Here is a 28,000-nt window from a genome sequence, read left to right as displayed (position 1 = left end):
CAGTGATGGAAAAAGAGAATCACAATCTATGCCACGAAAAAAAAGGAAAAACAAAAAAAAACTCTTAAGGAACCATTATGACATCATGAACTTGAGACGAAAGAGGAGTGACTTTCCAATAGACTTCCAGCGTTTCGTGAAGAATGCATTCATTGTGGAAACATGAGAAAGTTATGTATCCTTACCCAGATTTGAGGAGAACAGGAAAAAGCAAGGCTCGTTGAGAACAGTTATTCAAGATTCAGTTTGTTTAGGACACAAGGTACAACCTATAGAATATATCCCTTTCGAGTATGATCCACCCAAGGTTTAGCTCGAAAGTATTTTATAAGCTATTATCTAAAAGCTTAGATATAACCAACTCAAACTCGATGATCAACTAAAAGAATGTAGAAGATAATACCCCTGTTCTTATTGTCAATGGATAAAATCTATTTGTAGGAGTGTAATAGAGGTTATTTGCATATTTTTATAAACTTGAAGTTTAATTCACTTTACATGGACAACCTTTTATCCTCGAACCCTGATCTCTGGAAAAAAAAAATAATAATAATAAATTTTGCGTGCTTATGAATATTGAGAGAGGTAGAGTGGCCTTTTGATCAGACACCTATTGAGTTAAGGAAATTTTAAATTTTGAACTTTAAATGAAAACTTGGGATTTAAGTACTCAACTTTGGAGACTTACCATCGATCTTCCTGTACAATGATTCACGTGAGATGAAGTATCTTCGGCAAAAGCCCTCAGCAGCCTACCACAAAATACTTGGTCTCAGTGAAGATATTATATTTCATTAAGTAAAAAAACAAGTATCAAGTTGATGTAGGCTTGTAGAATCCAATAAATTACTTTTCAAGACATCAACACTTGAAACTAAGGACTTTGATTTGCCCATTAGCATAAGGGAAGGATAAAAAAAATCATCCCAAGCTTGAGCAAGAGAGATTTAAGGGGCACATAACCCGACACCACAAACCGAAGAAGAGAAAAAGGGAAATATTTTTAACAAAAAAACAACTTTTTCATCAAAAAGTGATTAACAGCAGTTAATATTCTAACCTTGAAAAGATAAAACATAACTCACTATACAATTGATATAAATTCTCGATTTTATTTTCGAACATATATATATGAAATGTTAAAAAAAGAAAAGAAAAAATAAATAAATAGTTGAGAGCAATTCAACTAGAACATTTTCAACTTAACCTCAAAGTGGGAATGAACCAATTGTCATAAAACCATCTACTATTAACAAATAAGTGGTAAATATATTTGTTGAAATAATCAAATATACCGTAACCCACTAGCTTAAGCTTTGGGGTTGATCACTAATTTAACATGGTACAAGTTCCTGTGTTCGAACCCTCAATAACAACGTTTTCTTCCTCGTTACTTGATTTCCGTTGTTGCACATATTACAAATTTTGAAGCCCACAAGTGAAGAGAAGTGTTGAAATAATTAAATTTTACGTAACTCATCAGCTTAACTTTTTTAGATTGATTAAATTTTACGAACACAGGAGTTTGTTCTGCAGTTTCACAATATCACATATCAAAATGTCTGGGAATCTAGATGCTCGACATACCTAGATGACAGTGTTTGTTCTGCAAAAACTTGCATGAGAAAGCATTTTAACTGTATTTGTCATACAAAATTTTGGACATGGGAAAACATTAAATTCATATATATTTTCAACCATATCCTTATGGTTTTTTCTTTTTTTTTCCTTTTTTTTTTTTTTTTTTGAAGAAATGACTTTTTTTTTTTAAATTTATAAACCTTGCAGGAATGAACAATTACAGATGAAAGAAGATGGCCACGGAAAAAATACAGCTACTCCCAAAAAACTTGTTAGAGTTCTGCTAAGCAACAATAGAGCACAATAGCATTTTGCACCCACATCTTTGAATTTGAGGGTAAAAAGCTCGCTTGTATGGAGACGGCGATTCTTCAGGATCAAACCTATGGGACATAAGGAATGATCGAAGGGGATAAAAAAGGCGATTCTTCAGGATCAAACCTATGGGACATAAGGAATGATCGAAGGGGATAAAAAAGGAAAAAAAAAAAAAAATACCTCGTTCAATCAGAAGAAAGAACCATGACCAAATACAGAGTGAAACTTGGAAGGAAAGAGCTTGAATGACCAAATACAACACAAAAGGTCGCCCTCACAAAATCAAGCCAAAGACAACTCCTAAGAACCATAAAAATCTTAAACAAAAGCCGCAAAAAAGAATTGAATAGAAACAACTGAGGAAACTAAAAGAAGCTCCTACCAAATAGAAAAACCACCAAAGAGAAAAGAAAAATTGAGGTCCAAACCACCGATGGAGAAACACTAAACTCAAACCTCAAGGGAACGAACAAGTATCAAAAAGAAATTCCATTGACAAAAGAATGAAATCTTAGTGAAAACATTAAGGATCTGCTACAGAAAATTCTTGTCAACAATTTTGAATGACAGTTTCTTAACAGATGGGCCAAAAGACTCCATACGTTTTCTTCAACATTATATGAATTCAAAGGATTAACCTTAGTGAATGGAGAAAATGAAGAATGATGCACTTTTCTTCAAGTATTATAGGAAAGAGGATAAGGTGCAATAAAATATTTCTAAGGATTTAGAAGACCTCAAGCGCCCTAATGGAATCACTAAACAGGGTCCCAATGGCCTCAATAGGTACCTCTTTAAGGTAGGAGCAATACGAAAGGCATCTGAACCCTCAAGGCCTCGCTACAGTAAAAGAGGCTAATCGTGCAAGCATTGGCCACGAAATGCACAAAGGATATGTGAGTTTTCCTTTGAAGCATGCAAAAAAGTCTGGTGGATGGACGAATAAATCAACAAACGGCCGTGAACAATTATGTTGAGGAAACTTTTCATCTTCAACAACAAAGCTAATACAAAAAACGTCCAACAAATTGAAAAGTCTTTTAGATCCAAGGTGCTTTTATAAGATATTTAGATGAAGGAAATCAATTAGATTAGTAATTTAAATTGAAGTTGGGATGGAACCACAAAGGTTCTTCTCAACTTAAAAATAAGCAGCACCACAATCTAACCGAATTAGAGTTTTAGAAGAAACTCAAATCAAACCACCAAAGTGTTACCTGCTCCAATGAAAGTGCATATTCGAATCATGAAGAGGTAAGTTCATGATTTTAATCCAACCCCATAACCTGTGATGAATTCTGGTTTGTTATGCTTGCTACTCATCTTTCAATCTTCAAATGGAAATGACCAATACTTAATCATTTACCCAAATGACCAAGACCAACTAAAAGATTAGCACCTTCCATTTGAAGCAATGTTTTTTTATCATCCATAAAAGGAGTAATTGAAAAACTAGATTCAAAGTGGACTTCAATGGACCTCAAAAAATCATGTTAAACCAACGAGAAAGGAACTACCAACAAAGAACTCCATTCAAACAGAAACTAGCAACTAAATCTAAATAAATCCAACCAGATAAATTAGGGAGGTCAACCACTTCTAACTTAATGGGATTAGATCAATATCATTTGACAATCCACCTTTAGCTGAGTAATAGATATCCTTCATTCTCAGCTTGGATACTAACTCATGAATTACACAAATATCTTCTAACTTAAGGCTAATCCTTCGACAAATATTATTCATTCTCAACTTGGATACTAACTCATAAAGCAATAAGTTGTGAAGTTTTTTTGTTAGTATCTGTTAGTTAAAGCAATGAGAGCACATAACTCATGCATACTATACCCTTAGAGCACTTCCACGGGAGTTGTTTGCCTCTCTAATGCTCACTCCTTAGTGGAGCTCTTCCATGGGCATTACTTGCCTCTCTCATGCTCATTCCTCTTAGAGCTCTTCCACGGGCGTTGCTTGCCTCTCTCATGCGCACTCCTCTTGCTTACCTATCTCATACTCACTCCACTTGGAGCATTTCCACATGCATTGTTTACTTCTCTCATGCTCACTCCTCTTGGAACACTTCCACGGGGTTTTTGCCTTTCTGGTTCTCAATCCTCTTAGAGCTCTTCCACAGGCTTTGTTTGCCTCTTTAATACTCATTTCTCAAATAGAACTGACTGGTGTTTGGAAAAACTCCATCACTTGTAATCATCCTATTTTTCTTGCTGTCACAACTGCATTCTTTACCAATTCCAAAACCTCAGTGGCAAGGTATTTGAGGATGAGATCAGTGCAGCTATAGCAGTGCACTTGCCTTTCTTAAGGTGTCGTCTAACTCTTCCATCCTGAAATTGGAGTCCCGTCTTGACAGACTAGAAGATCCTAGCTATGTTCCCTTCTTTTCTTCCCTCAATGCCCTTGGTTCTCTATATTATTGAATACTTCGAATATGAATCTTGAAATTTGGTGCTTATGATGATTGAAAGAACGACTTGATATTTTTCAGACATGATGGTGAAATAATCAAGAGGGCTAGAAATAAGTCCTATTTCCCACTTGAAGTATGGTATATTAGATTCTCGGCCTCCCCTGAAAATTCTATATTCTCAAAAATTGATGGAATAGGTAGGAATGCAATAATGATCCTTAAAGAATAGAAAGCGTTATGGTTTCAAACCCATTGGTTTCCTGCCAATGTTACGCAATGAGCCAAATTATTGCTGCTGTTGACTGGGCTTTGTTTGTTGTTTCAATGAAAATTGCAAGTGGGCCTAACACAAGAGTCCGGGCTTTCGATGCTGCAAAGGGGCTTGACTCTAACGCAAATGGAAGTTCAAGACTTTAAGAGTTAAAAGGGAAATCGCAAGTAGGAACACAAATGGGCCACTGATTCCGTCCCTTAGTGTTGCTGCTGGATTCTCAAATTCGCGACTTTGATGGGTTACAACCTCAATACACAACCAGTTGAGTGCCAAAATTGTTGCTCAAGCCTCTGGTGCAAATGGATTTAACACATGAAACTGCGACATCAATGGCTTCAAGCTTCTGCTTCAGTTATGAATATCACAACCAAACATTGACAATCACAATAGCATTCTTATATGAATGGTTGTTGGCATGAGATTGTTCTTCCTCTATTCCAAGATTTAAAAGAACCTAGGTCACGAAGGAAGATCGACAGCTATGAAGCTCCAAATAAATTTGGTTATGGTGGAAGATCGGTGCCTATGAAGGCTCTGAATAATTTGGATAAGGTGGAAGATTGATAGCTACGAGGCACACTGATTAATTAGACCTCCCAGAATAGAATGACTCTGATAATTATCATACTCACATTTCTTCTTTTCATATTAATTTTTCATAGAAGTACCTGTGTCTTTTATAATATAAAATAGCTAACTAAATACATAGGTACTAGATAAAAATAAATCTAAATAAATCCCTTGACACAAGGTAACAATATCTATAAATTAGGGAGGTCAACTACATCCTTTATTCAATGATGACAAATGCGGTTAACTAAAATGCTGATGAGATAGGTGGTTTCGTTAGTATAACTAGAGTTCCACGAGTACAGTTCTTTTTTTTCTCACGAAATCCTCAAGATCTTGGCATCCTTTACTCTAATAAAGGGTATTCAACATGAGATGACAAATAGGGTTCACTGAAATGTTTGCTAGATAATGGTAGACCCCCCTCCCCTAAATAATCTGGATCTTTGGCAAAGTTTTCATACCACACACCTCAACAACGTAGAGGTAGCACGTTCGTTCTCCTCAAAAAAAATATTATATTGTTATGGCAATAAGATTGCAGTTGAAATCTGAAATAGTAGAACTACAAGTTCGTTGAACGTAAAATGCATCGTTCATTTTTCCTCTAGCAAGCATTTCGAAGTATCAAAATGATGGGAAAACATTCACCTTTGTAGGGTTTCCTTGGTCGTCAAAAGCTTTTGAAACAGGGGGTCCTCTGACTTCAATCTCTTTCTCTACTTGTTTAGAGCACAGACTCTCAACTGTGACCTGGTAAGGTTGAAAATCGTTAAAGATCATGAACAGCAACCACCATGAGATATGCAAAACCAACTAAAAGCTCACCAAAATAGAAAACTAACCAACAACACACCAAAAGGCAAAGTAAACCCCCACCCGCCAACAAACTAAAAAATTAACTAGATGTTGTTTAAAGTGAATTCTAATCCTTCCTTCCACATCCTGTGGTAGGTTAGAGTATGTTCAACAAGCATTTTGGATCCCTTTTAATAGGGAAAATAGATTACGACCTCTTCTCATTTCTAGGCACCTAGACAAGATATGGGCCAACATTGTTTTAACCCAACCAAATGAATTCTGGTTGCAAAAGAAATCTACAAGATAATCACTTCTCAAAATTAACAAAAGATCGTCAAAACATTGCCAACATGCTAAAAGGGTGTGAAGTTACTATACCACTAGCCTGCGGGGTGTGCCAAAAGCTTGCACATTACCATGGCTTAGCCTATGTTTTTCAAGTAACTGCAACATATATGTTTTGAGCTGCAATAAAAAGTCGTTCCTAGTCAATATCAACTAGCAGAGATATAAAATAATGCTTGTTAATAGCAACATTATAGTAATGATAGTTATTTCCCTGAACACAACAATAAGAGGACGAATACTTTCTGGAGAATTAAGCTGTTACAGAAGGAAAAGGAAATTTCCATACCACACTTCAAGCTCAACTACTTTAGCAACAATAAAATATAGACTATTAAATGGATATAAATATGAAGAAAATACCAACAGAAATAAAATATTGGGTTTGATATAGTGGATAGAAATAATAAAATATAGCCATCTGGATCAACTTAAAGAGTAACTTCTCAACTTCCGAGCAATGGTGTCAAGTGTCACGGTCATGCTTGTCCAAGAAGTGTTGTCTGTGACCGCGTGTCAAATGTCCTGGTCATACTTGTCCAGGAAGTGTTGTTCATGGCCGCATGCCCATTTCAAACCCTTTTTACTTGCTTTCATTTTAGATAGGCCTTTATTATTCTTGTTGTGTCAATATGGGGGTGTATGACCCGTCATCAAAATCCTATCTATTCTCGCCAGAGTTAAAATGCCCCAAAATGTAATAGGGACATGTGACTAGTTGTCAATTCTTCCTACCTGGGTTATACGCTACCAAAGTTGTGGTTGTTGCTTATTTGCTTTTAGCTTATAACATTGATTTTTTTTAAAATTGTTTTCAACACATTTTCTCGCTCACGTTTTCTAAAACATTTCTCTCAAATGTGACCTGAGGCTCGATCTTACGTCAAGGTTGTCCACAAAGTCCAACTTCTATACGGTTGACTTGTTCGCTAGGTTAGAACAAATATCGCACCATCATTGTCCCGCTGCAACAAGAGTGCGATTGTGACACCAAGTAGGTCTGGTTATTTATAATTGTCAATGGAATTTTAAAAATCAAGAGGGATGACAAAATAACATAGTGTATCATTCGCATCTATATACATATTCCATCAAGAATTTGTGTCAGTTTATCATCTTTGGTCCACATTTTTCTGATCATTGAGGGTCTAAACATGCATGTATTGCAGATACTAGTGTAATATTGTCGGAAATTCTACTAGGCCTGGGTTCTCAACAATTTCTCTACTACTGCATTTTCATGAAACGAAAGAAAAACAAACAGGAAAGAACCGTGAGTTTGCTTATTTAAATGAGGATGTTCCTTTTCTTTCCTCATAGTAACTTTCTAACTGTCCATTTTCTATTGTTCCTAATAAAAGCACCATGCCGCACCAATTAATAAACAAAGAAGTTATTTAATCCACATCATGCAGGGAAGTTCCAAAATTATCTTCTTTTAAAATGAAACAATTACAAAAAGGAGTCTCAATAAAAAATAAGGCTAAGCTGATAGTTACAAAAAACACTGACGCTCATTAAGAGAATAAACCTAGACAAATTCCAAAGATTCTCCCCAGACCCTCCACCCCACGAAAAAATTTACAGTTTCTCTCAGGCTAAATATACCACAAGGCAAAATGCAAAACTAGCGAAAGAAAAAAAAAAGAACCCTTCCTTTACTAGAAAAGGAGGTGTAAGAGCACCTCCTCAAACATTGAACAACAACTGCTATTATGAACCGATGCAAGCCTGAAAGTCTTAAGGAACCGGTTCCATAGAGTACTAGTGAAATAACAACTCCAAAGCAAGTGGTTCAGATCCTCCTCCTATTTCTTACAAAGAACGCACAATTGAGGTCATATCACAATGGAGGAAAGCCTCTGGATACGATCTGGAGTATTCACTCTCCCATGCAAAACTTTCCAAGCGAAGAATTTTCCTTTCTTAAACTATCTCGTGCAAAGCTTCTGCATACGATCTTGTGTAGGTGTATTACATGCCAAAGTTATTCACAAACTGCAATTCAACCCTTCTTCAGTTGAAGGGCCTGTCTTTGCTGCTGGCATAAGTTGTTCAAAAAGTTTAACATTAATTATGGTCAATCAAGAGGAAGAATCTTAGCTTCTCGTGGTCTAAGGCTGGGGATCCTCTTTCCCCTTCTCTTTCTCTTTCTTCTTTAAAGATCTTTGGAAAACTAAGACAAATTTCTTCATATGGATTCTGGTATTATGATGGAGTTAATATTGCATATACTCTTTAAAAGAAGCTTTATTTTATGGCTCTATCTCTATCCTTTTTCCATTTGAGTTTTGCAGCTCTTGAAGATCAAGTTCATATATTCATACGGTGTTCTTCCTCATGTTTATGCTAGTTCTCTTTGTTCTCTATTTTCAACATAAGCTGAGATTTTGGTGAAGAACTTGTGGCAATGCTTGTCAAATTCTTTGTATTCTACTTTTCCAGTCAACTCTAAGCTTATTTGTATTAATGCTTCTAAATCTATTCTCTTACACATTTGGTTGGAGCATAACCAAATATTATTTAGGACAAATTTTTATTCATGGTCGGAGAATTTTAAACTTATCAAGATCAAGGTTCCTATTGGTGCTCCTTTTCAAAAGCTTTCGAGGGTTATTCTTTGCAAGATATTTGTAGCCATTGGAAGACTTGGTTAGGATCCTTTTGGTGCACTCTTCCCTAATTTGTGTGATTATTCTACCTATGGGAAAGGTTTTGTGTAATCATCAGTGACTACAGGAGTTCTATAATCTGCTAAGATCCTTTTCTCTCTTGCCTTTGTATCTTTTCACGTTCCAAAAATAAAAACAAATAACAAATTATTTCATACTTGTTGGCTTGCATCCACAACATCTTTAGGTGGTATCTCTTCAGTTCCAATTTCAAGAACAAACCACCTCGCATCTTCATGCACCTGTCACATATAAAAGATGAAATCTTGAGAAAAAGTTAATGTACAGGTAATAATGACTTGTATTTTAGAAATTGTAAAACATATAATCAAAACAAAATACATGAAAATTTGAGCAGCTTATTTTGATAAGAGTGGCCAAATTGAAATAGATAACTCTGCTGAAACTGTTTTGGAGAACCTCTTGCCTCTTCCTCTCAAAAGCTTATATGAACTTTTCTATAACTCATTTATAAATGAAAAAATATGTAAAAAAACAAATACTACAATTAAAAGGGAAAAAAAGACTTTTAATATAAAACAAATCTAATCCTAACTTGGGGGAACAAACCTCATACACATTCAAGGAAAAAGTAAAAATAATAAAGAAAAACCAACGGTATAAAATTTGGAATATGTAGTGGGACTATCAACAATAATGATAACAAACTAAATCACCAGCATATGAATATTAACCTTTTTGACTGCAGCGTCCAGAAGTTCTTTGGGACATACAAGATCAACAGAATCAGAAACAACACCAAGTGGATGTCCTAGTGATTCTCGGGTTTTCAACCACAGTTGCGCACACTGACGAGCTAAACTGATGGAACAAAAATTAATTTCAGTACATACAGAAATCAAGACTAATTACTTGTTAATGAATATTACAACAGTATAATGAAAAGTATTAGAAACTTGCAAATGAAAAGAAGAATTTCAAAATAAGGATCGTTTCAAAATAAAACATAAGAAAAGGACCAAGAAGCTGAATGAAAAGCGGAGAATGAGGTAATCTACTCATTATCAAAGAGGAACGCCCTAATTCGGTACGAGTTTTGTCGTGTGTGGGAATGGAAGGGAAAATTATCTTGTTTTTCTAGTCTAAAAGGGAAAACTTTTCCAACCTTTTTTACTGCAGCGTCCAGAAGGATATAATCTCCCTAAGAGGGAGAAAAAGAAAAATGCCAAAAAGAACCAACAACTAGAAAAGGGGACCATAAAAGGGAAACCGAAATAGGAAACTAAAACCAACTGACCACAAATGAAAATCCCGGAGCCGATTAGAACCAAAAAAGTCAAAAAGAGCGCCATAACCGGAGTGGAGTAAATAACACAAAACCAACTGCAACCAAAAAGCCTTGAAGTCTTGTAAAACAAGACGCAAGTGGCTCTTGTAGGAATCATATACTTCAAGTCCACAAACTTTAAGAAAAGAAGATAACTTTCTCAATGCCCTCTGAAAAAGATGCTTGAAGATTTGGAGAAGAATTAGCAAAAGTAGGATCATCTTCATCTTCGGGAGATGCATTTCGTCCAATGAAGAATGAAAAATTCTGATCAAATCTGCACTAGTAAGACTCACCATAGATTCCTCCAAATTATCTTGAAACTATCTTTGAATGTCTCATTTGTTGACCAGAAACATTCTTTCAACAGAAGAAGAATAAGGCCTTGCTTTTTTTTTTTTTTTTTTTTTTAACAAGAAACAACTTTTTATTAATACAAAGAAAAGAATACAAGTTCACTAAGTTAACAAGAAACAATTTTTTTTTTTTACAAGTTAATCAAATTACCTCGATAAGACAAAATAAAACTTCGCTAAGTTAAACCATGATACGGCTTCCTTCTTAAGTCAAAAGAGAAATTTTACAAAACTCAAAACCGAAGGCTTTTATCAACGACGGAAATTTGACCGATAGAGATGAAGAAATAGGAGGCTTCTTATCTCAATCTTGAAATAGTAAGTAAAAAGCTGTAGAAAAAGAATCTTCAAGAACATTTGCCTCCATACTGAAATCCACACAATGAATGACTGATTCCACACTATGCAAACTTGCCTCGAATTCAACCTCAGAGGCATTACCATGAGGCGTAAGGTCTTTTGTCAAGTGAACTAACTTCTCTTGTTAAACATATATATCGATCCAAAGAAGTGAAGACTTGGTTGTTTTTTTTTAGTAAGATAGGTAAAGAGGAGGGAGAAAACGCTCAATTGAAGCTGAATTCAAAGAGTTTTGCTCAAAGCATGTATGGGATGAAGAGAAGACCCTTTTTTCGAGAATAAAACAAAGGATAGGAAATAAATGGAAATAAAGAGCCTTTCTTAGATGGTGGAATGATCTCTTCATCTTTCAAAATCTGATAAATTTTATTCAAATCCGATGAGTTTGAAAAGTGTAACTCACGGCTAATAATATTAGGAGGATCAAAAGGAGTGATGTCATCGAATCTAAGGAAGAAGTCTCCTCTTTTTGGAGATTTAATCAAAATTGTTGCTGATATGAAGCCACACAAATTCTTTTCCACATCAATGTATGTTGCTGAACAATCTAAGAAGTTTAAAGTTTGGGAAGAAATGGTAACAAGGCCCCCAAAATAATTCCCAATTGCCTCAAAGGTACAACACTTTCAACATGGAAGAGGTAAGTTCTTCATTGCAATCCGATCCCATAACCTTCAATCAAATCTGGGTGAGAAGGAATTCCATTGACCATTTCTTGATATTCAAACGTAAATTACCAATGAATCTCCATTTTCTACCAGAGACTTATGGTCTATAAGCTCTACCACTTTTAGCAAGGCATTATCAGAGCCCTAAACGGATTAATCATAAAGGCAACCTAAAAAATATTCTTCCAATGAATCCTTAATGTTCAACCATTTTTTATGAGCAAAAAACCAGAAACCACATATAAGTTGCTCAAATTTGTAAACACTGCGTCTTTTGCACTTACCTAAACTCTAGAATCTTCCCTTTTTATCCAATGAAATTGAGGAGAAAGATCTCAAGGTGAAGAATAAGGCAAAAAGTTCATTACATTAGTATGATGATTCTTTCCTTGAACATACTCAGCATATAAAACTTTGTTCAGATCATTACACCCAGGCAAACGATTTAAACAAGCACCACGAATCATTTCCAAGAAAATAAACCAGCCTATTTTGTTGTAGCTACTAGAACCATTACTACTGATCTAGAGCCATAAGGTTTTAAAACCATACATTCAATAATCCAACCAAAACTTCTTACTTAACCAGCAAATCCCTAACTCTCCCTCAGCATGCCTAAAGAACGGCAAAAGGCCACCTACATGTTAACGTTTACACTGATGCTGATTAGGCATACAGCACCACTAACAGAAGATCAGCCTATGGTTACTACTCTTTCGTCCAAAGGTATCTAGTTGTCTGACCTAGTAAAAAAACAAAGTGTTCTGGCCAAAAGTAGTGACGAAGCAGAGTTTATGGTGTTAGCCCCAGATAAGAGAATTCCACTTCCATTATTGTTCTTTTTTCTTCCCAAAGTTGAAGTGAATTTATGAAGGTATAGAGATAAAAAATTAAAAATTTGAAACGAAAAAAAAAGAGACTATTGGAAGAATTGAAATTCTCCCCCGTAACAATTTCCATTGTTCACAATTCATTCATAGAACATAAAATATCGAGATTGATAAACACTTCATAAGAGAAGATTGATGCAGGAGTAATACGCATTATTGACATTCCAACAACGGAGCAAATTGTTGATGTGTTAACTAAGGGACTCCTAAAGTTAGAATTCAATAAGCTGATTAACAAGATGGGAAGAAAGACACCGAAGAAAGAGAAAAAATTAAAGACGTTGCTCTAACCTTCGCATTCGACCAAAATAACGAGCACGCTCAGTTACTCCAACGAAACCTCTAGAGTCCAGTATGTTGAAAGCATGAGATGCCTTCAATACCTGATCATACCTATTATGTTGTATGCCATTTACTAGTCAAAAAATAATTATACAAATAATAATAATTTTTTTAATTTTAAAAAATAACCCATAGATAGAGTATCAGTATACAACTAATGGAACAAACATACGCAGGGATAGGTAATCCTAAAGCAAGCAAGGCATGAGCTTCCTCCTCAAAGATGTTGAAATGTTTCTGAATCTGGTGAACGTTGGCATGTTCTAAATAATATGCACTCATTTCCTTCCTGAAATAACAAGAGTAACAAATTGAAATAATTATACACTTCAAGCCTCTTCGTTTCAGAGAATATTATTATTAATAGAACAATAAAGAAAGAAAGAAGTTCAAATAAGTGTGATTCATTACTCATTCTCCAAGAACAGCTCCCCGTATGTGATTCCATCAGCATACTGAATTTTCTTAAAATGATTAACACCCTGCACAGATTACATCAAGGAAAACTCAATGAAGTGGGGGAAAAAATAAATCTAGAGAATCACGGTAAAATAAGATTCTTTGACAACAAAAAATCAAGAGTAAAGTGTTGTCCAACCGGGCCGAAAGTGCTAAACTACAAATTTTCAAAAATCTTTCATTCTCTAGAGATAACTCCTCCAAAAATATCCTCACTTTTATGAGGTAGAAAAATATCTCCTCGTTTTAACAATCACTTCTTCAAAAAAAAAACTTTTTAATTTCGTGTCAAAAATGTATATATAGAAAAGAAACCAAAAAAGAAAAAGGAAAGGAAGACAGCCACTCAGTTAGAAAATGCCGAGTGCCCAAGGAAGGGTTGGACTCATTAAGAAACTTTAACCAAAGGTCCATAAGCCAACTAGCAAGCCAATAATGAAAAAACTAGTTGTCCAAAGAATAAAGATTCAAAATACCAATAATATGTATTCGAGCGAAAACACTGAAAAATAAAATCTTTTCATTAAGAATACAGAAGTATTGAACCTTATCGAGGCCAAAGAATAAAGAATCAAGACACACCATGCAAGGGTATTAAAAGTTTAGAAATTAAAATATGCTGATAATATGAGAATATAAAAGGAAAAATTTAAAATTTACATATTGTTCATTTTATTTTCTACTTAAATGTAAAAATTAAGCAATTTAAATTTGTTCTTTTATGATAAACAACTTTGTTCGAATAGGACTTCAAATCCCCAACCTTTCCCACTAGAAATATAATAATTAAACTCTTTTATGCTCAGAATGATCCTGTTTATGTTATACTCAAAAAGTATTTTTAAAAGGCGAACTAGGATACCATAATTACCTGCAGTAACATGAGGATACGTTCAAGACCGTACGTGATTTCAACAGATACGGGCAATAGTTGTTGACTTCCAGACTGAAAAATAGAGAAAACGAGATCAATACCGACGGTACGAGAAATCACTGAATCTTTGCAATGAATTTCAAAATCTTAAAAACAGAACAGGAAGAAATAATATTCAATTATATAATAGCCACTTCCAACAAAAATAAAAAGTTTTCAACTCATGCATCGAATGTTTCTACAGTAGTTTCTTCCATGTTTGAATTGCATAGCATGTTTACATAGCTGCATTTGTGTGGAATTTCACTTAAATAACACTAATTCTTTATCGGAAATAAATGACCAGTTAGTAATACCTGCTGAAAGTAAGTGAATTGTGTAATCTCCATTCCATCCATCCAGATTTCCCATCCCAATCCCCAAGCGCCAAGTACCTAAAAGAGCAGTCCAAATTAAGAAAATGAATTCCAGTGTAAATTAAATTTTGATTAGTTTCTTAATTTCCACAATTATTCATGAAATGCTTGTCGGCATCGCCATTGCTGTAACACACCTTTTTTCAAAACTTGAACCCCACGTGAATCGAACACACAATTGCAAGACCAAGTTTGAAGTTGTCAAAGTTGAGTAGATTTGAAACTTAAGTTGGATTTTGCTNTTTTTTTTTTTTTTTTTTTTTTTTTTTTTTTTTTTTTTACCAAAAACAACTTCTCATTGGTATAAGAAAAAGGAAAATGTTTGAAAGGATACCAACTCTCAAAAGGAGTGAAAAAGAAAATAGAACCTAAAGACAGACAAGATCTTAAAGCAAATACAAACATCAAACCAAAGCTCAACTCCAAACCAAACCCATATAGCAACCACGACAATTATTCAGTTGACTAGGTGTCACACCAATTTTTCCACTAGTTGACCATGAAACACAAAGAGTCTAGATGTCACACCAATTTATCCTCTTGTTGACTAGGAAAGAAACCATAAGTATTCTACCGAAGAATAATGTAACCATTAATCTCGCTTGAGAGAGAAATCAAGGAAGGTCTTCCATTCTCTATGTACCATCAATTAGACATGGAGTACGCCTCATTTTTTATTGATGAAATGAAAAGAGACTAATCAGTAATAAATTTTTTTAACAAGTAATGAAATGAAAAGAAGAACCAATATAATGATGTAGAACATGGTAGTATTAACACACGCATCCCTACAAAAAAAAAAAAAAAAAAAAAAAAGGAAAAGAAAAGAAATGAGACGATAGGACAATATATGACAGATTACCGGACTCTCCCAATTGTCCTCTACAAAACGGATATCATGTGCAGCAACATCAATTCCTATAAGGCATATAGAAGAGGCATATGGCATCAGCTGACCGTATATTTCATTAAAAGCCCCCAAGAAGGTGAAGATTTTTACTTGGCACAAGTTGACAAAGTTAAATATACCTTGGGTTATCAACAAACTTTTCATTAATGAAACACTTGCTTCTTTTATAATAAATAACTTTTTTTCACTTTGCAACAATGGCATGTTATCAAATATGAGCATATGTATTTTACCAAAGTTCAACACAAATGGATCGTTAGAGAACCTATGTCGTACCTAAAGCAGAGAGACTTTGGATGAAAAGGTCTTGTGAGTTTCCAGGATCAGGCTTCAAAATCACCTGTGATCACATGTAACATAAAAGAAAATTATAAGTGAGAAGGAATAAAAATAATAAATAAATAAAAAAGCGTACATAAGAAAGGGCACAGGTGTGAAGCTTGTTATTCTCTCAAGTAATTGCAAGTAATATAGGCCAATCAATTCCTTAGCAAATTTAACCGTCTTTCGAGATCTGATATTGAAAAATACAACATAAAAAGGAGAAAATAACACTACAGTGACAGTTATGGACAAGCTTCGTATGGAATTGAGACTAGTAAATAGTTTTGGGACATGTAGGACACGTTTTAATGCAAGGAATTGAGAGATGAATACATCACCTAATCCTACAACAATGATATGGGTCCCCATTTGCCACCATAATATTTCGACTATTCGGACATGGTCTATATGTTTCGAAAAATTGTGAGTGAGGGTCACGTGATCAGTTGCACCAGAGTCTATAATCCAAAAGTTAACCGCACTTATCTCCAAATGGCTTTTGTTGTGATTTGGACTCCTCTACAGTGTAAGCGCGTGTCTTCAACATTTCTCTCTTGTGTCCCCAAACACGATTCTGTGAGCCTCCATGATTTCTCCATTCATGACTATGAGGTTTTCTATTCAACTTCCAACAACTCTTGATTGTGTGTCTCGATTTCTTGAATGAGTAAATTGTCTTAGTTGCTCTTCCATGGGCTTGTTGGGATATGGAGCCTGATTCCTAGATCTGGTAGAGATATATTTGAAAGATATTTCGCAAAGATCTAATAGAGATATATATGTCGGATATTTGGTAAAGATTTGATAGAGATATATTTGGTAGATTATATCTCATAGGTTTAAATCTTTGAAAGCTATATTTAGTAAATTGAAACCCTATATATACTCAATTAGGCCGTGCTTCCAAAATGTACTTTTCTTCATTCTCTGTATTCTCTCGATTAGGCAGTGCACCAATATTCCTCCTTGAATTTTCTCTCTCCAGTTCTTTGTGTTCATCTTGATCGAGTGTGTGCATTGTTGAGCGATCCTAACAACTGATATCAGAGCGAGGCGAAATTCACCACGATCTGTGAAGATGGAAATTTCAAAGATTGGAATTGAAAAGTTTGATGGATCCGATTTTAGTTTTTGGAAGATGCAAATTGAAGATTGTTTGTACCAGAAAGGTCTTCACGAACCCCTATTGGGGGTGAAGCCGGATACTATGACCACGGAGAAGTGGAAGCTCAAGGGTCGTCAGGCCTTAGGGTTGATCCGGTTGACGCTGTCCAAAAACGTGGCGTTCAATATTATCAAGAAGAAGACAACGTCAGATTTGTTGAAGGCGCTATCGAATATGTACGAGAAACCGTCGGCTATAAACAATGTGTATTTGATGCGGAGGCTGTTTAATCTACAAATGTCTAAAGGTGGATTTGTTGCTGGTCATATAAACAAATTCAATATGACTACAAGTCAACTGAGTTCGGTGGAAATTAATTTCGAGGATGAAATTAAAGCATTGATTTTGATGTCAATTTTACCCGAGTCGTGGGATACTGTTGTTGCTGCAATCAGCAGTTCACGAGGATCTGATAAACTGAAGTTCGATGAAATTCGAGACATAGTTCTTAGCGAAAGTATTCGCAAACGGGAAATCGGAGATTCATCTGACAATTCTCTCATTGTTGATCGAAGGGGAAGAAGTAAATCAAAGGGCCCAAACAATGAGCGATCAAAATCAAGGAACCGAGGAAAATCTCCAAACAAACCAAAGTAAAGTGTTGGAGTTGTGGAGAAAAATGTCAATTTCGAGCAGATTGTACAAAGAGGAAGCAGAATCACAAATCAGATGATGACGATGATTATATACATTCAGCAGAAGACATTGGGGATGTTTTAATCCTCAGCGTCGACAGTCCGATTGAATCCTGGATTTCGGATTCAGATGCATCTTTTTATTCGTCTCCAAATAAAGAGTTGTTTCGAAATATCAAGTTTGGAAGTTTCGAGAATCTTGCCAACAACAAAGATTTGAAGATTGAAGGAAAAGAGGATGTCTACATAAAAACTCCAGCAGGAAATCAGTGGACGTTAAAGGATGTCAAATATATTCCTAGTCTCAAGAAGAACCTGATCTCTATTGGTCAGTTGGATAGCACAGGTTATGCAACAAAGTCTGGGAAGAGTTCGTGGAAGATTGTGAAGGGTGCTATGGTGGTAGCACGTGGCACAAAATCTGGAACCTTATACACCACTGCAGGGTGTATAAACATAGCTACTGTTGCTGAGAGTGCTTCAAATACAAGTCTATGGCATAATAGACTTGGACATATGAGCGTTAAAGGAATGAAGATGCTGGCTGCAGGAGTTTTGAAAGGTCTGAAATTTGTTGATATGAGTCATTGTGAGAACATCGTTATGAACAAACAGAAACGAGTTAGCTTCACAAAGACCGCCAGAGACTATTGCTGAGGAACCAGAGGTGAAGCAAGTGGGAGTTGAGGTTGAGTTGTTGAAAGATTCACCTAGTGGTGTTGTAACGGATACTTAAGATCCTGAGACTGTTGCTGAGGAACCAGAAGCAGAGCAAGTGACACCTGAGCAAGTGTTGAAAAGATCATCCAGAGCCATCAGAGTACCAGATAGGTATGTACCTTCTTTACACTATCGGTTGGTGACCGATGAAGGGGAACGAAAGCCACTTGATAAGGCCCTACAGTTGGAGGATACAACCAAGTGGGAGCAAGCCATGGATGATGGGATGCCTAGGTTTCAGAAATGTGCTGCTCTTTCATCTGTTGAGGCTGAGTACGTGGCAATAGCTGAAGCTGGAAAGGAGATGATATGGATGACAAACTATCTAGAAGAATTAGGCAAGAAGCAACGCGAGAAGATTCTTCAGATAGATAGTTACAATGTCATGCAGTTTGCGAGGAACCCGATCTATCATTGAAAGACAAGACACAGAAGGTGATACCATTTCACTCGGAGGTTAATGGAAGATGGTGATATGTTTGGAGAAGATAGAGGGTGCAAGGAATCCATCAAACATTTTGTGTTGATGTTGAACCATTGAGGTTGTGCAAAGCCTCAAGTGGTATGGTACAGATTGAGAATGAAATTCTTGGTTGACTGGATCAGTCTCCAAGTGGGAGATTGTTGGGGTTGACTAGATCAGTCTCCAATTGGAAGTTGTGCTTCCAAAATGTACTTTCTTCATTCTCTGTATTCTCTCTTGTTGTACATACCTGAAGTCATCCATAAAACCTTTAGCCAATATTCCTCCTTGAATTTTCTCTCTCCTATTATTTGTGTTCATCTTGATCGAGTGTGTGCACTGTTGAGCGATCCTAACAAGGCTGTCTTTTTCATTGTTTCTTTCTTTCTCTAACAAAGGTCGATGCATGAACACTAGTTATTTGTCAAGCATAAGATTTCGTCTATTTCGTCTACTCTTTTCTGCTTGACTAAAGGAAATTGTTGCTTCTAAGGACCGTGTTTCTTCTTTTCCGATGATTTATACTCGACTTAGTCAAACTCATTGTTGAGACCTGCCAAAAAGTCATAGACACGGTTTGCTTCAATAAAGTTCTTCAGAATTATGGTATCTGCAGTGCACTTCACCTCAAATACCCAATGATAGTAGACTTCCTGCCGCAATGTTTGGAAGGCATTAGCATATTATGTGACAAGTTTTCCTTCTTGCTTCATGGTTTCGGTCATGATCTTTATCTCATAAATTTGAGTTGCATCTCGAGCTTTGGAGTACGTGCAATGAATGAAGTCCCTTATAGCTTGTGAGCTCTATAAAAACATACATGATCGTTGATGGATGGATCGATAGAATCCCAAAGTCATGACATTATTATGGAGTCTTTCTCGTCCCATGTAATAAATTCTGGAGTCAACAAGATGTCAAAGTTTTCCCTTTCCCTTAAGGTACATCCACATAACTTGAGACCATTTGAGAAAGTTTTTTCCATTGAGTCAGTACGAAAATCAGATGTATTTTAGGTCACCTATCTTCTAGGTTGCAGGAACTTCCTCTACTGGTGAAGGGATTTTTTATTCTTCTGACTTGATGGTGGAATAAACAGAAGGGAAGGTGGGTATTGGACACAATCAATGACCAGCAGCTATGAAGACTTCACCGATTAGGGTAGACCTTAGGTTTAATCGCCTAACTTATAAAGGCTCTAATGCCACGTTGCAAGAGTAATGTGTATTCCTCTTCTTTCTTATTATTTATTAGAGAAATGCATACACCTATTTATAATAAAGAAACGCTAATTAATTCTCTAGAGAATAGAAAACAGGCTAAATCTCTTATTTAATGGGATTACATCAATATTCCTCAAATTAAGATTATTCCTTCTGCAATCTGCTCTAATGTTGGAAGGTAAGGAATACACATTACAGTTACAACAATTTTTTCTTTAATAAAATGTTCGTCAACTTCTTGATTTAGAAAGGTTAAGAAATAAATTGTTCTATATTAACCTGTGCAAAGTCTTTGTTTATGGATGAGAAAGCTATTACACAAGCAAAGAATAATGGGAATAAAAACCAGACAATCACAACTAATGCTTACACATAAATAGTAGAAATTTCAACGATAATTAATAGAGAGCTTGACAAATCATTCAACAACTCCGAAGTTAGATCATAAACATAAATGTTACCTGAAATTGAGTGTGGCGTTGGAGTCGATTCGGGTTTTCCCCATAGCGACTGTCATCTGGCCGTATACTAGGCTCCACATACCTTCAATCAAAAATTTCCACATTGGCAACTAAAATTGTATATTTCCACCAGCAGTAAAAGCTTTTATGTTTTCACTATGACTGCTCACAAGCAGATGGAGCTTTTTTTGCTGATAAAGTTGGAATTTACATTAAGAAAATGAAAAAAAAAAAAAGAGACTTCGAACCAAAGGAGAGTCATAAAGGGCTCATATATCCTCCTGGCTTTCACAAACCCTCTTAACACTTTGTTGGTCCTCTCTATCCAAATACACACATAACCCTAATCCACATAAACCGACCCTTCTCACAAAATGGGCGGATGAAAAGGGTACTCTTTGACCCTCGAATACACATCTTTCGATCTAGTGGCTTGGTAGCCAAACTCCTCAAAGAAATTGTCCCACTTCAAACAAAGGATTAAAATACCGATGTTAGTATCGTACTGTTATTTCAATTATACGGATATAACGATAGATATATAAATTATTTAAATTAATAACTAAGTTGTTTGTACTTCCAAATGTAGTTTTAGGCCTTGTTATTAGTATTCATATTCATATTGAAATTTATAAATGATATCTTTTATGTTTTATGTGTATTTATAGGAGATAACAAAGATATCAATTAATCCTTAATATTGATATCGAAGCCTCTAATTCATAAATATATCAACATATTGACAAATATTTCAATTCTTGCATTAAGCTAGTAAAAGAGCAACTCCCAAAAAGGTGGTCAAAGTCCTCAATCGCACCTTTGCAAAAAAATGAAAAAAGAAACAAACACTCCATGCATTTCTAATCTATATATAATGAAGGAGACACCAAAAGTGAGACAATGCATAACGAGGCATTCTCTCATGCAGATATGGGTCAAATAATACTTACGCAACATTCCAAGGTTCTGGACCAAGAACTCTTAAGAATGTCAAGGGATTCATGGTTCCTGCACCAACCTGGCCAATGACAGAAACTATTTAAAATAATTGCACTTTTATACTGAAAAACTTCTGATAAACACAAACATCTCTTCAATATATCATAAAGATAACAGGGTTGGATCAACACCAAACATACCTCTGTGTTACTGCATTGCATCACAGCACATCCAACAGAGGCCCAGTATTCCTGAGATACTATTGAATAATCATCAAAAAAAATTGTTCAATGTGAAGATGATACAACGAATAAACTTCAGATTTGCCTTATTAATACCAAACGACGATTATTATGGGGAGAGGAAAAGGTATTATCATATATCACCACTGAACAAGTAAGTAGCCAGGACTGATCACAAAACAAATTCAACAGATAAAGAAGAAAGATAGGCCTACCTTAATATCTAATTCCATTCAATTTTTACATTTAAATAGTAAGAAAGAAAAGGACACCATGAAGTCAAAGACTCCAACTGCAACAATTTCGTGGCTTAAGCAATGACCACGACCCATACATCAATAGATTATTAAAAATTCTGCAAACATGAGCATAGAAAATCATGCACATGAACACATAAACGATTAACCATGCAGGTAGAGTCAGGTTAATTTGGTTAATTTTCACTTTTGCATGGGTCACCCTCATTTAGAGTTTGGAAATTATGTTTCCAGATTTGTTTTTAGGATTCCAAGTCTCTGGTTTTCATAGTGATACATGTGAATTTGCCAAACATACTTGTGTATCTCCGGTGCTCGTTGGTTTCTCACATTAATTGATGGTTTTACTCGAGTCACATGGCTATTCCTTCTCAAACAAAAATCAAACGTCAGTAATATTATTCTTATCTTCCACTCAATGATTCAAACCCAATTTGGAATCAAAATCAAGACATTTTGAATGGACAATGCTAGAGACTACTTCAATCAAGCCTTATTCCCATATTTCCAATCTCAAGGCATTATCAATGATTCTTCATGTGTTGTTACACCATAGCAAAATGGAGTAGCCGAGAGGAAAAATGGACACATTTTAAACACTACCCAAGCATTGTTTTTTCATGGAAACATGCCAAAAATGTACTATGGAGAGGCAGTTCTTTCTGCAACTCACATGATTAATCGTCTTCCATCTCGTGCCCTAAATAATCTACGTCCAATAAAAGTCCTCAACCAATTTTATCCTCACTTTTGAACATCAAATGGCCTCACACCCCGCATATTTGGGTGCACCGCCTTTGTTCATGTTCACAACACCTAAAGAGGTAAACTTGATCCAAGTGCAATAAAATGTGTCTATTTAGGATATTTTTTACCAAAGGGGACAAAAGTTATAATCCCACATCTAGGAAGTCTTACACTTCAATTGATGTAACTTTCACAGAACATAAACCGTTTTTCTCTAAGGCCTCTCTTCAAGGGGAGAACATAGAGATTGAAGAGAGTTCTGGGAAACTATTGAGCCCCTAGACACACCAAATAACCATCATGCAAAACCAGTTATTGAGTCCGCACCTTCTATCGATGAGCCCTTTCCTACTACTATAGAGCTACCAATTGAACCATATGTTCCACCTCCATTACCAAATCCGTTGTTCTCTCACGTATATGCTAGAAGGAAAGTCATTTCAGAACCAATACAAGTCCAAACATCTGACTCTACTCACAATGAAGATGCAACACAGGTACCAATAGATAATAGACCAACATCCAACTCTACCCATAATGAAGATGCAACACAGGTATCAATAAATGACAGAGCCATAGCTCTCCGGAAACCCACTAGAGAATGCACAAAACGACCTTTATACCCCCTAGCAAACTATATCTCTCTTGAAAGGCTATCCTCACTACACAAAAGTTTCATTATGAGTCTAAATTCATTATACCTAAACCAGTTTCTGAAACTTTATCCAAAAGAGAATGGCAGGATGCTAAGAAAGAAGAAATTTATGCTCTAGAAAAGAATAACACGTGGGAAATGGTGGATGCAAAAGAAAAAAATATAGTTGAGTGTAGATGGCTTTTCACAGTAAAGTACAAGGCTGATGGATTACTGGAGAGGTATACGGCAAGGGTGGTAGCTAAAGGATATACACAAACTTCTGGGATAGATTACCAAGAAACATTTGCCCATGTTGCAAAGATGGACACCGTAGGAAAATTGTTATCCTTAGCTGCCAACTTAAATTGGCAGCTTACACACTCTGACGTGAAGAATGCATTTCTTCAAGGCTATCTAGATGAGGAAATCTACATGGACATTCCTCCAGGATTTGAAAGCACAAAAGGTAAAGTATGCAAATTGAGAAATGCCTTGTATGGACTTAAACAATCACCAAGGGCATGGTTAAAGACTTTGGGTATAAGCAAAATCTAGGAGATCACACTCTTTTTCTCAAGCACTCAGAAACAAAGGGAGTTACAACGTTTCTAGTGTATGTAGATGACATCATAGTCACTGGAGATAATGAAGAAGAAAAGAGTGAACTCAGAAGGAGATTGATCAAAAATTTGAGATTAAAAAACTTGGAAGGCTAATGTACTTTCTAGGTATTGAAGTAGCATACTCCTCGTGGTGTTTTCATATCACAACAAAAGTATGCGATGGATTTATTAATAAGCGAATGTAAACCTACACCCATACTAATGGATCCACATTAGAATTGGATGAGTCAAACGAACAACCTGCAGTGGACAGATAAATGTACCAAAGGCTAGTGAGAAAGCTAATATATCTAGCTCACACTCGACCAGACATAGCATACTCAATAAGTGTAATAAGCCAATTCCTGCATGCTCCGCAGGATCTTCACCTTTATGTAGCATATAGAGTGTTACGCTATCTGAAAGGAACTCCAAAAAAAGGAATTTTGTTCAAACGAAACAATTCCCTTGCAATGGAAGCTTACACTGATACTGACTATATTGGATCAATAGTAGACCGAAGATCTATTACGGGGTATTGTACCTTTCTTGGAGGTAATTTGGTAACATGGAGGAGTAAGAAGCAAAATGTAGTGTCTAGATCATGTGTTGAATCAAAATTTCGAGCTATTGCACAAGGGCTATATGAACTCTTATGGTTGAAGATAATTCTTGATGACTTACAAATTAAGGGAGAAGGTTTGATAAAGTTGTAATGCGACAACCATCAATATTGCACATAATCATATCCAACATGATTAGACAAAGCATATTGATATTGATCGACATGTTATCAAGAAGAAATTATAGGAGGGAATAGTATGCATTAGTTATGTGCCCTCTCAGCATATTGATATTGATCGACATAAAACTTCCATTCAACATCCATTCATTACCTTAAAAAATACCCATCATTCATTAGCAGAAAAGAAAACAAGAAATAAGCATTTGGGTATCAGGAAAATGACCTGGAGACGCTGAATTGCTTGCTGAAAAGTAAGAATCGAGGGCTTGGAGACATAACTCTCGGAATCAGTGGACGAGTGCTGCAGAGTGGTGGAAGAACTAATGGCAGAGACATAAGTTTTGTTAAAATGGCGGCGATAAGGGGATTTGTAGAAGCTAGAAGAGAGTGGCTTCCGAGAGCGAATTGAAAGGCGATAATAAGTATGGTGTTTGAGGAAGGAGGCAAACAAAGGAAGAGCAAGAATAGCCATTGTTATGGCTCGAGCTTTGATTTTGGAGTCCTTTGAAACAATACCTTAGCCGGTTGGGGATTTAAACGGATTTTTCTCCGCAAAAAAAAAAAAAAAANAAAAAACAGAGAGGATTTGCGGCGCTAAAGAGATAAAAATAACATGAATTCAAATAAAAATAAAAACAATGTATTGATGTAACGAAAGAGCTACTAAAATGACATGAATGTAGATACCCTAAAACCAAAGAGCTACTAAAACAACATGAATGTAGATACCCTAAATTGGGTTCCATGGTCTTCATTGTAGATACTCTAAATTAGGTTTCATGGTCTTCATTGTGATGTCGTCATTCATATAAGGGTGTCTTACCTTTATCTGAAAAATAAGAGTAGCACTTGAGTATTTTAAGAATGAAAAATAAGAGTAGCACTTGAGTATTTTAAGAATAGAAATGCAAGCGTAAACAATTAGTGATGTGACCTTTCTTTTTGTAAAAATATCATGGCATGATATTAGTCTCTACTTTCAATCCAGGTAGAATTAGATGTGTATTACTTCTCTACACATGGCTCACGTACGCGCATATGAACTCCAAGCGAGCTCGTATACGTACCCTATAGACTTAGCATTCAATTAGAGTACACTTATGCTACCAAAATATCATAGAGGGAAAAGAGTATGCATAGTATTATGGTGTACATAATATCATAACATAACATTGTAGTGTACGTGTTCGTAGTAATCATAACAGAGAAGTATCCGGATGTACGTAGTAATCATAACATACACTCATGCTACCGAAATATCTATTTTGAGGAAGAAGACGATGATGTGTCTAGTTCAATTGAACTAGCCACGTAAACCATGACACATTTTAGTTTTTTTTTTTATTATTATTGTTATTATAGTCAAATTGGACCACTTCTAGGCTTATTCTCATAACATTTTTTATGGTTTCATAAACTAAACTAAAAATTGGATCTACCAAAGAAAATTTAAAGTAGTTAAAAAAATCGAAAGCTCAAGAATGAAGGTCCTATGCGTCAACAACTAGGTAAATAGCCAATATAAACTTTTATTAAGAAATACTCTAGGAATGGCTTGAATTTTATTATGGAACTTAAGTTAATTAATTTTAAAGGATTATGGAATAGTTAAATCAAGAACCGTGAGTTAGAACTTAAACCAAGCGTTTTGCTCGAGAATCAAGTAACACTAAAATAACCTACTAAATGGATTGTTCTATATGACATGACATGTTAAAGCTATACATAAAATTTGGTAGTCATTGAGTAAGGTTATGTAGCCAAATCAAGTAACGATACAAAATGACCATAATCCCTTATGGTTACTTATCTTCGGTTCAATACCAAAATAAGCTTCAAATATCATGAAACTTTATAAGAGGCCTTACTTCATGATGTCTAAGGATTATGTAAAATTTTAGAATTATTGGATCATGTTTGCCGCTCAAACCAAGTTTAGGATGGAAAATAACCAAAATGCCTCTGAAATTCCTTTAAGACATTTTAAGATCCCATCACTCTCCAAATAACTCAAGGATTTAAGTTAGGTCTCCGTATAAGGACGTATAAGGACATGTAGGTTAGAACCTAAACCAAATTAAGGGTATACATTAAGGCGAAAGGGAAATGACAAAAGAATATGTTAGGATGATACTTTGACTTATGGATATTACTATGAAATGTTCTATGATTTATGATATTGGAATAGAGCTTAAAGTAACCCTCGGATCAAGAACCCAATAACCCAAAAAACTAAGAGAACGCTCTAAGGACAATAACAAAAAAACAAGTACAACACAAACTTTAATTCCACTAAAACAAGAAGAATGTTAGGTACCCTTAGAGATGTACATTAAACCCAACAATTCGAACCAGCCCAACTTGATGATAGGGATTGATTGAGTTGGGATTGGATTAGTATTTTGGGTTGGGTTGGTTAATTTTTTTAATCAGAATAAATTCGGTTCAAGTTGACCAAAAATTAAACTATATTAAAATTTATTCCTTGTTCTTTGAAACGACGTGATGACTTAGTACTATTTAATTATAAATTTATTATAATCATATAATTTTTTATACTATTTCTAAATACAGGTAAACATACATGGTTTATAATAGAAATAGACTAACAAACCACTGTCCTTTTAAACACATTATAATACGTATAAATTAACAAATGACCATTTATCTTAATTTTAATAATATAATTTAGGATAGATTTATTGTGATTTATGCATGCACTTAAATTATTTTGAATCAAATATTTCTAGATTAGAGTAATTTTAAAACATATTGCAGATTCTTAAATGAACTTTTTGAAATTTGTGAATTTTTATCTTTGTGATTTTTTTTTTAAGATTTTTTTTTTTTTTACTTTCCATCCATTTTTTTTATTGGACTCGGTAGAAAGTAAATAATTTTAAATACCGAGTTTTATCAAAAGTTGTCCAAAATGTTTTGACTGTAACTTTTAGATCAACATTTGAGGATAATTGATTATTTATAAATTTTTTAACACCTAAAACCGTTGACACAAAATTAGATGGTTAGAAAATTAGTTTCATTAGATCTTTCTCCATAATTTGAAGATTTTGTTAAAAATTGAGAGATAATTCTAAGTTGTAACTTATTTGTTTGTTGCAACCGTACAGTGTTATATCACATTACAATTCTCACCAATTGTTGATGATTTTTTTTTAATGATTATAGATTGATCTGTATGTGTGAACTTTTAATATCTTTTATCTAAAATTATTTGGAACTATTATAAATTGGAGAGGAATAAAAAAAAAAAAAAAAAAAAAAAAA

The 28,000-nt window shown here is 35.1% G+C and overlaps 1 protein-coding gene across 2 annotated transcripts in view; it reads right to left on the bottom strand.

The window, feature by feature from the left end:
• Nucleotides 1-25,256, bottom strand: part of LOC111784557 (glycine--tRNA ligase, chloroplastic/mitochondrial 2) — a 33,999-nt gene extending 8,743 nt beyond the window's left edge. The window contains exons 1-16 of one of the 2 annotated variants that reach the window (XM_023665219.1): nt 24,936-25,256; nt 21,683-21,733; nt 21,494-21,561; nt 20,544-20,625; nt 15,829-15,892; nt 15,505-15,560; nt 14,583-14,660; nt 14,224-14,298; nt 13,305-13,375; nt 13,066-13,182; nt 12,843-12,944; nt 9,685-9,811; nt 9,148-9,231; nt 6,351-6,437; nt 5,823-5,924; nt 685-752 (exon numbers count right to left, since the gene is read on the bottom strand). In XM_023665219.1, the coding sequence (XP_023520987.1) occupies nt 685-752; nt 5,823-5,924; nt 6,351-6,437; nt 9,148-9,231; nt 9,685-9,811; nt 12,843-12,944; nt 13,066-13,182; nt 13,305-13,375; nt 14,224-14,298; nt 14,583-14,660; nt 15,505-15,560; nt 15,829-15,892; nt 20,544-20,625; nt 21,494-21,561; nt 21,683-21,733; nt 24,936-25,184 (1,481 nt within the window). In that variant the 5' untranslated portion in view covers nt 25,185-25,256. Of the gene's footprint in view, nt 1-684; nt 753-5,822; nt 5,925-6,350; nt 6,438-9,147; nt 9,232-9,684; nt 9,812-12,842; nt 12,945-13,065; nt 13,183-13,304; nt 13,376-14,223; nt 14,299-14,582; nt 14,661-15,504; nt 15,561-15,828; nt 15,893-20,543; nt 20,626-21,493; nt 21,562-21,682; nt 21,742-24,935 lie in introns of both variants that reach the window. The other variant, XM_023665220.1, reaches the window with a different exon arrangement.
• Nucleotides 25,257-28,000: the final 2,744 nt, after the last annotated feature.

This window comes from Cucurbita pepo, unplaced genomic scaffold (assembly GCF_002806865.2).
Source record: "Cucurbita pepo subsp. pepo cultivar mu-cu-16 unplaced genomic scaffold, ASM280686v2 Cp4.1_scaffold000234, whole genome shotgun sequence".
Lineage (NCBI taxonomy): Eukaryota > Viridiplantae > Streptophyta > Magnoliopsida > Cucurbitales > Cucurbitaceae > Cucurbita > Cucurbita pepo.
The sequence above is the reverse complement of the archived record's forward strand: the minus strand, read 5'-3'. Positions and strand labels throughout refer to the sequence as shown.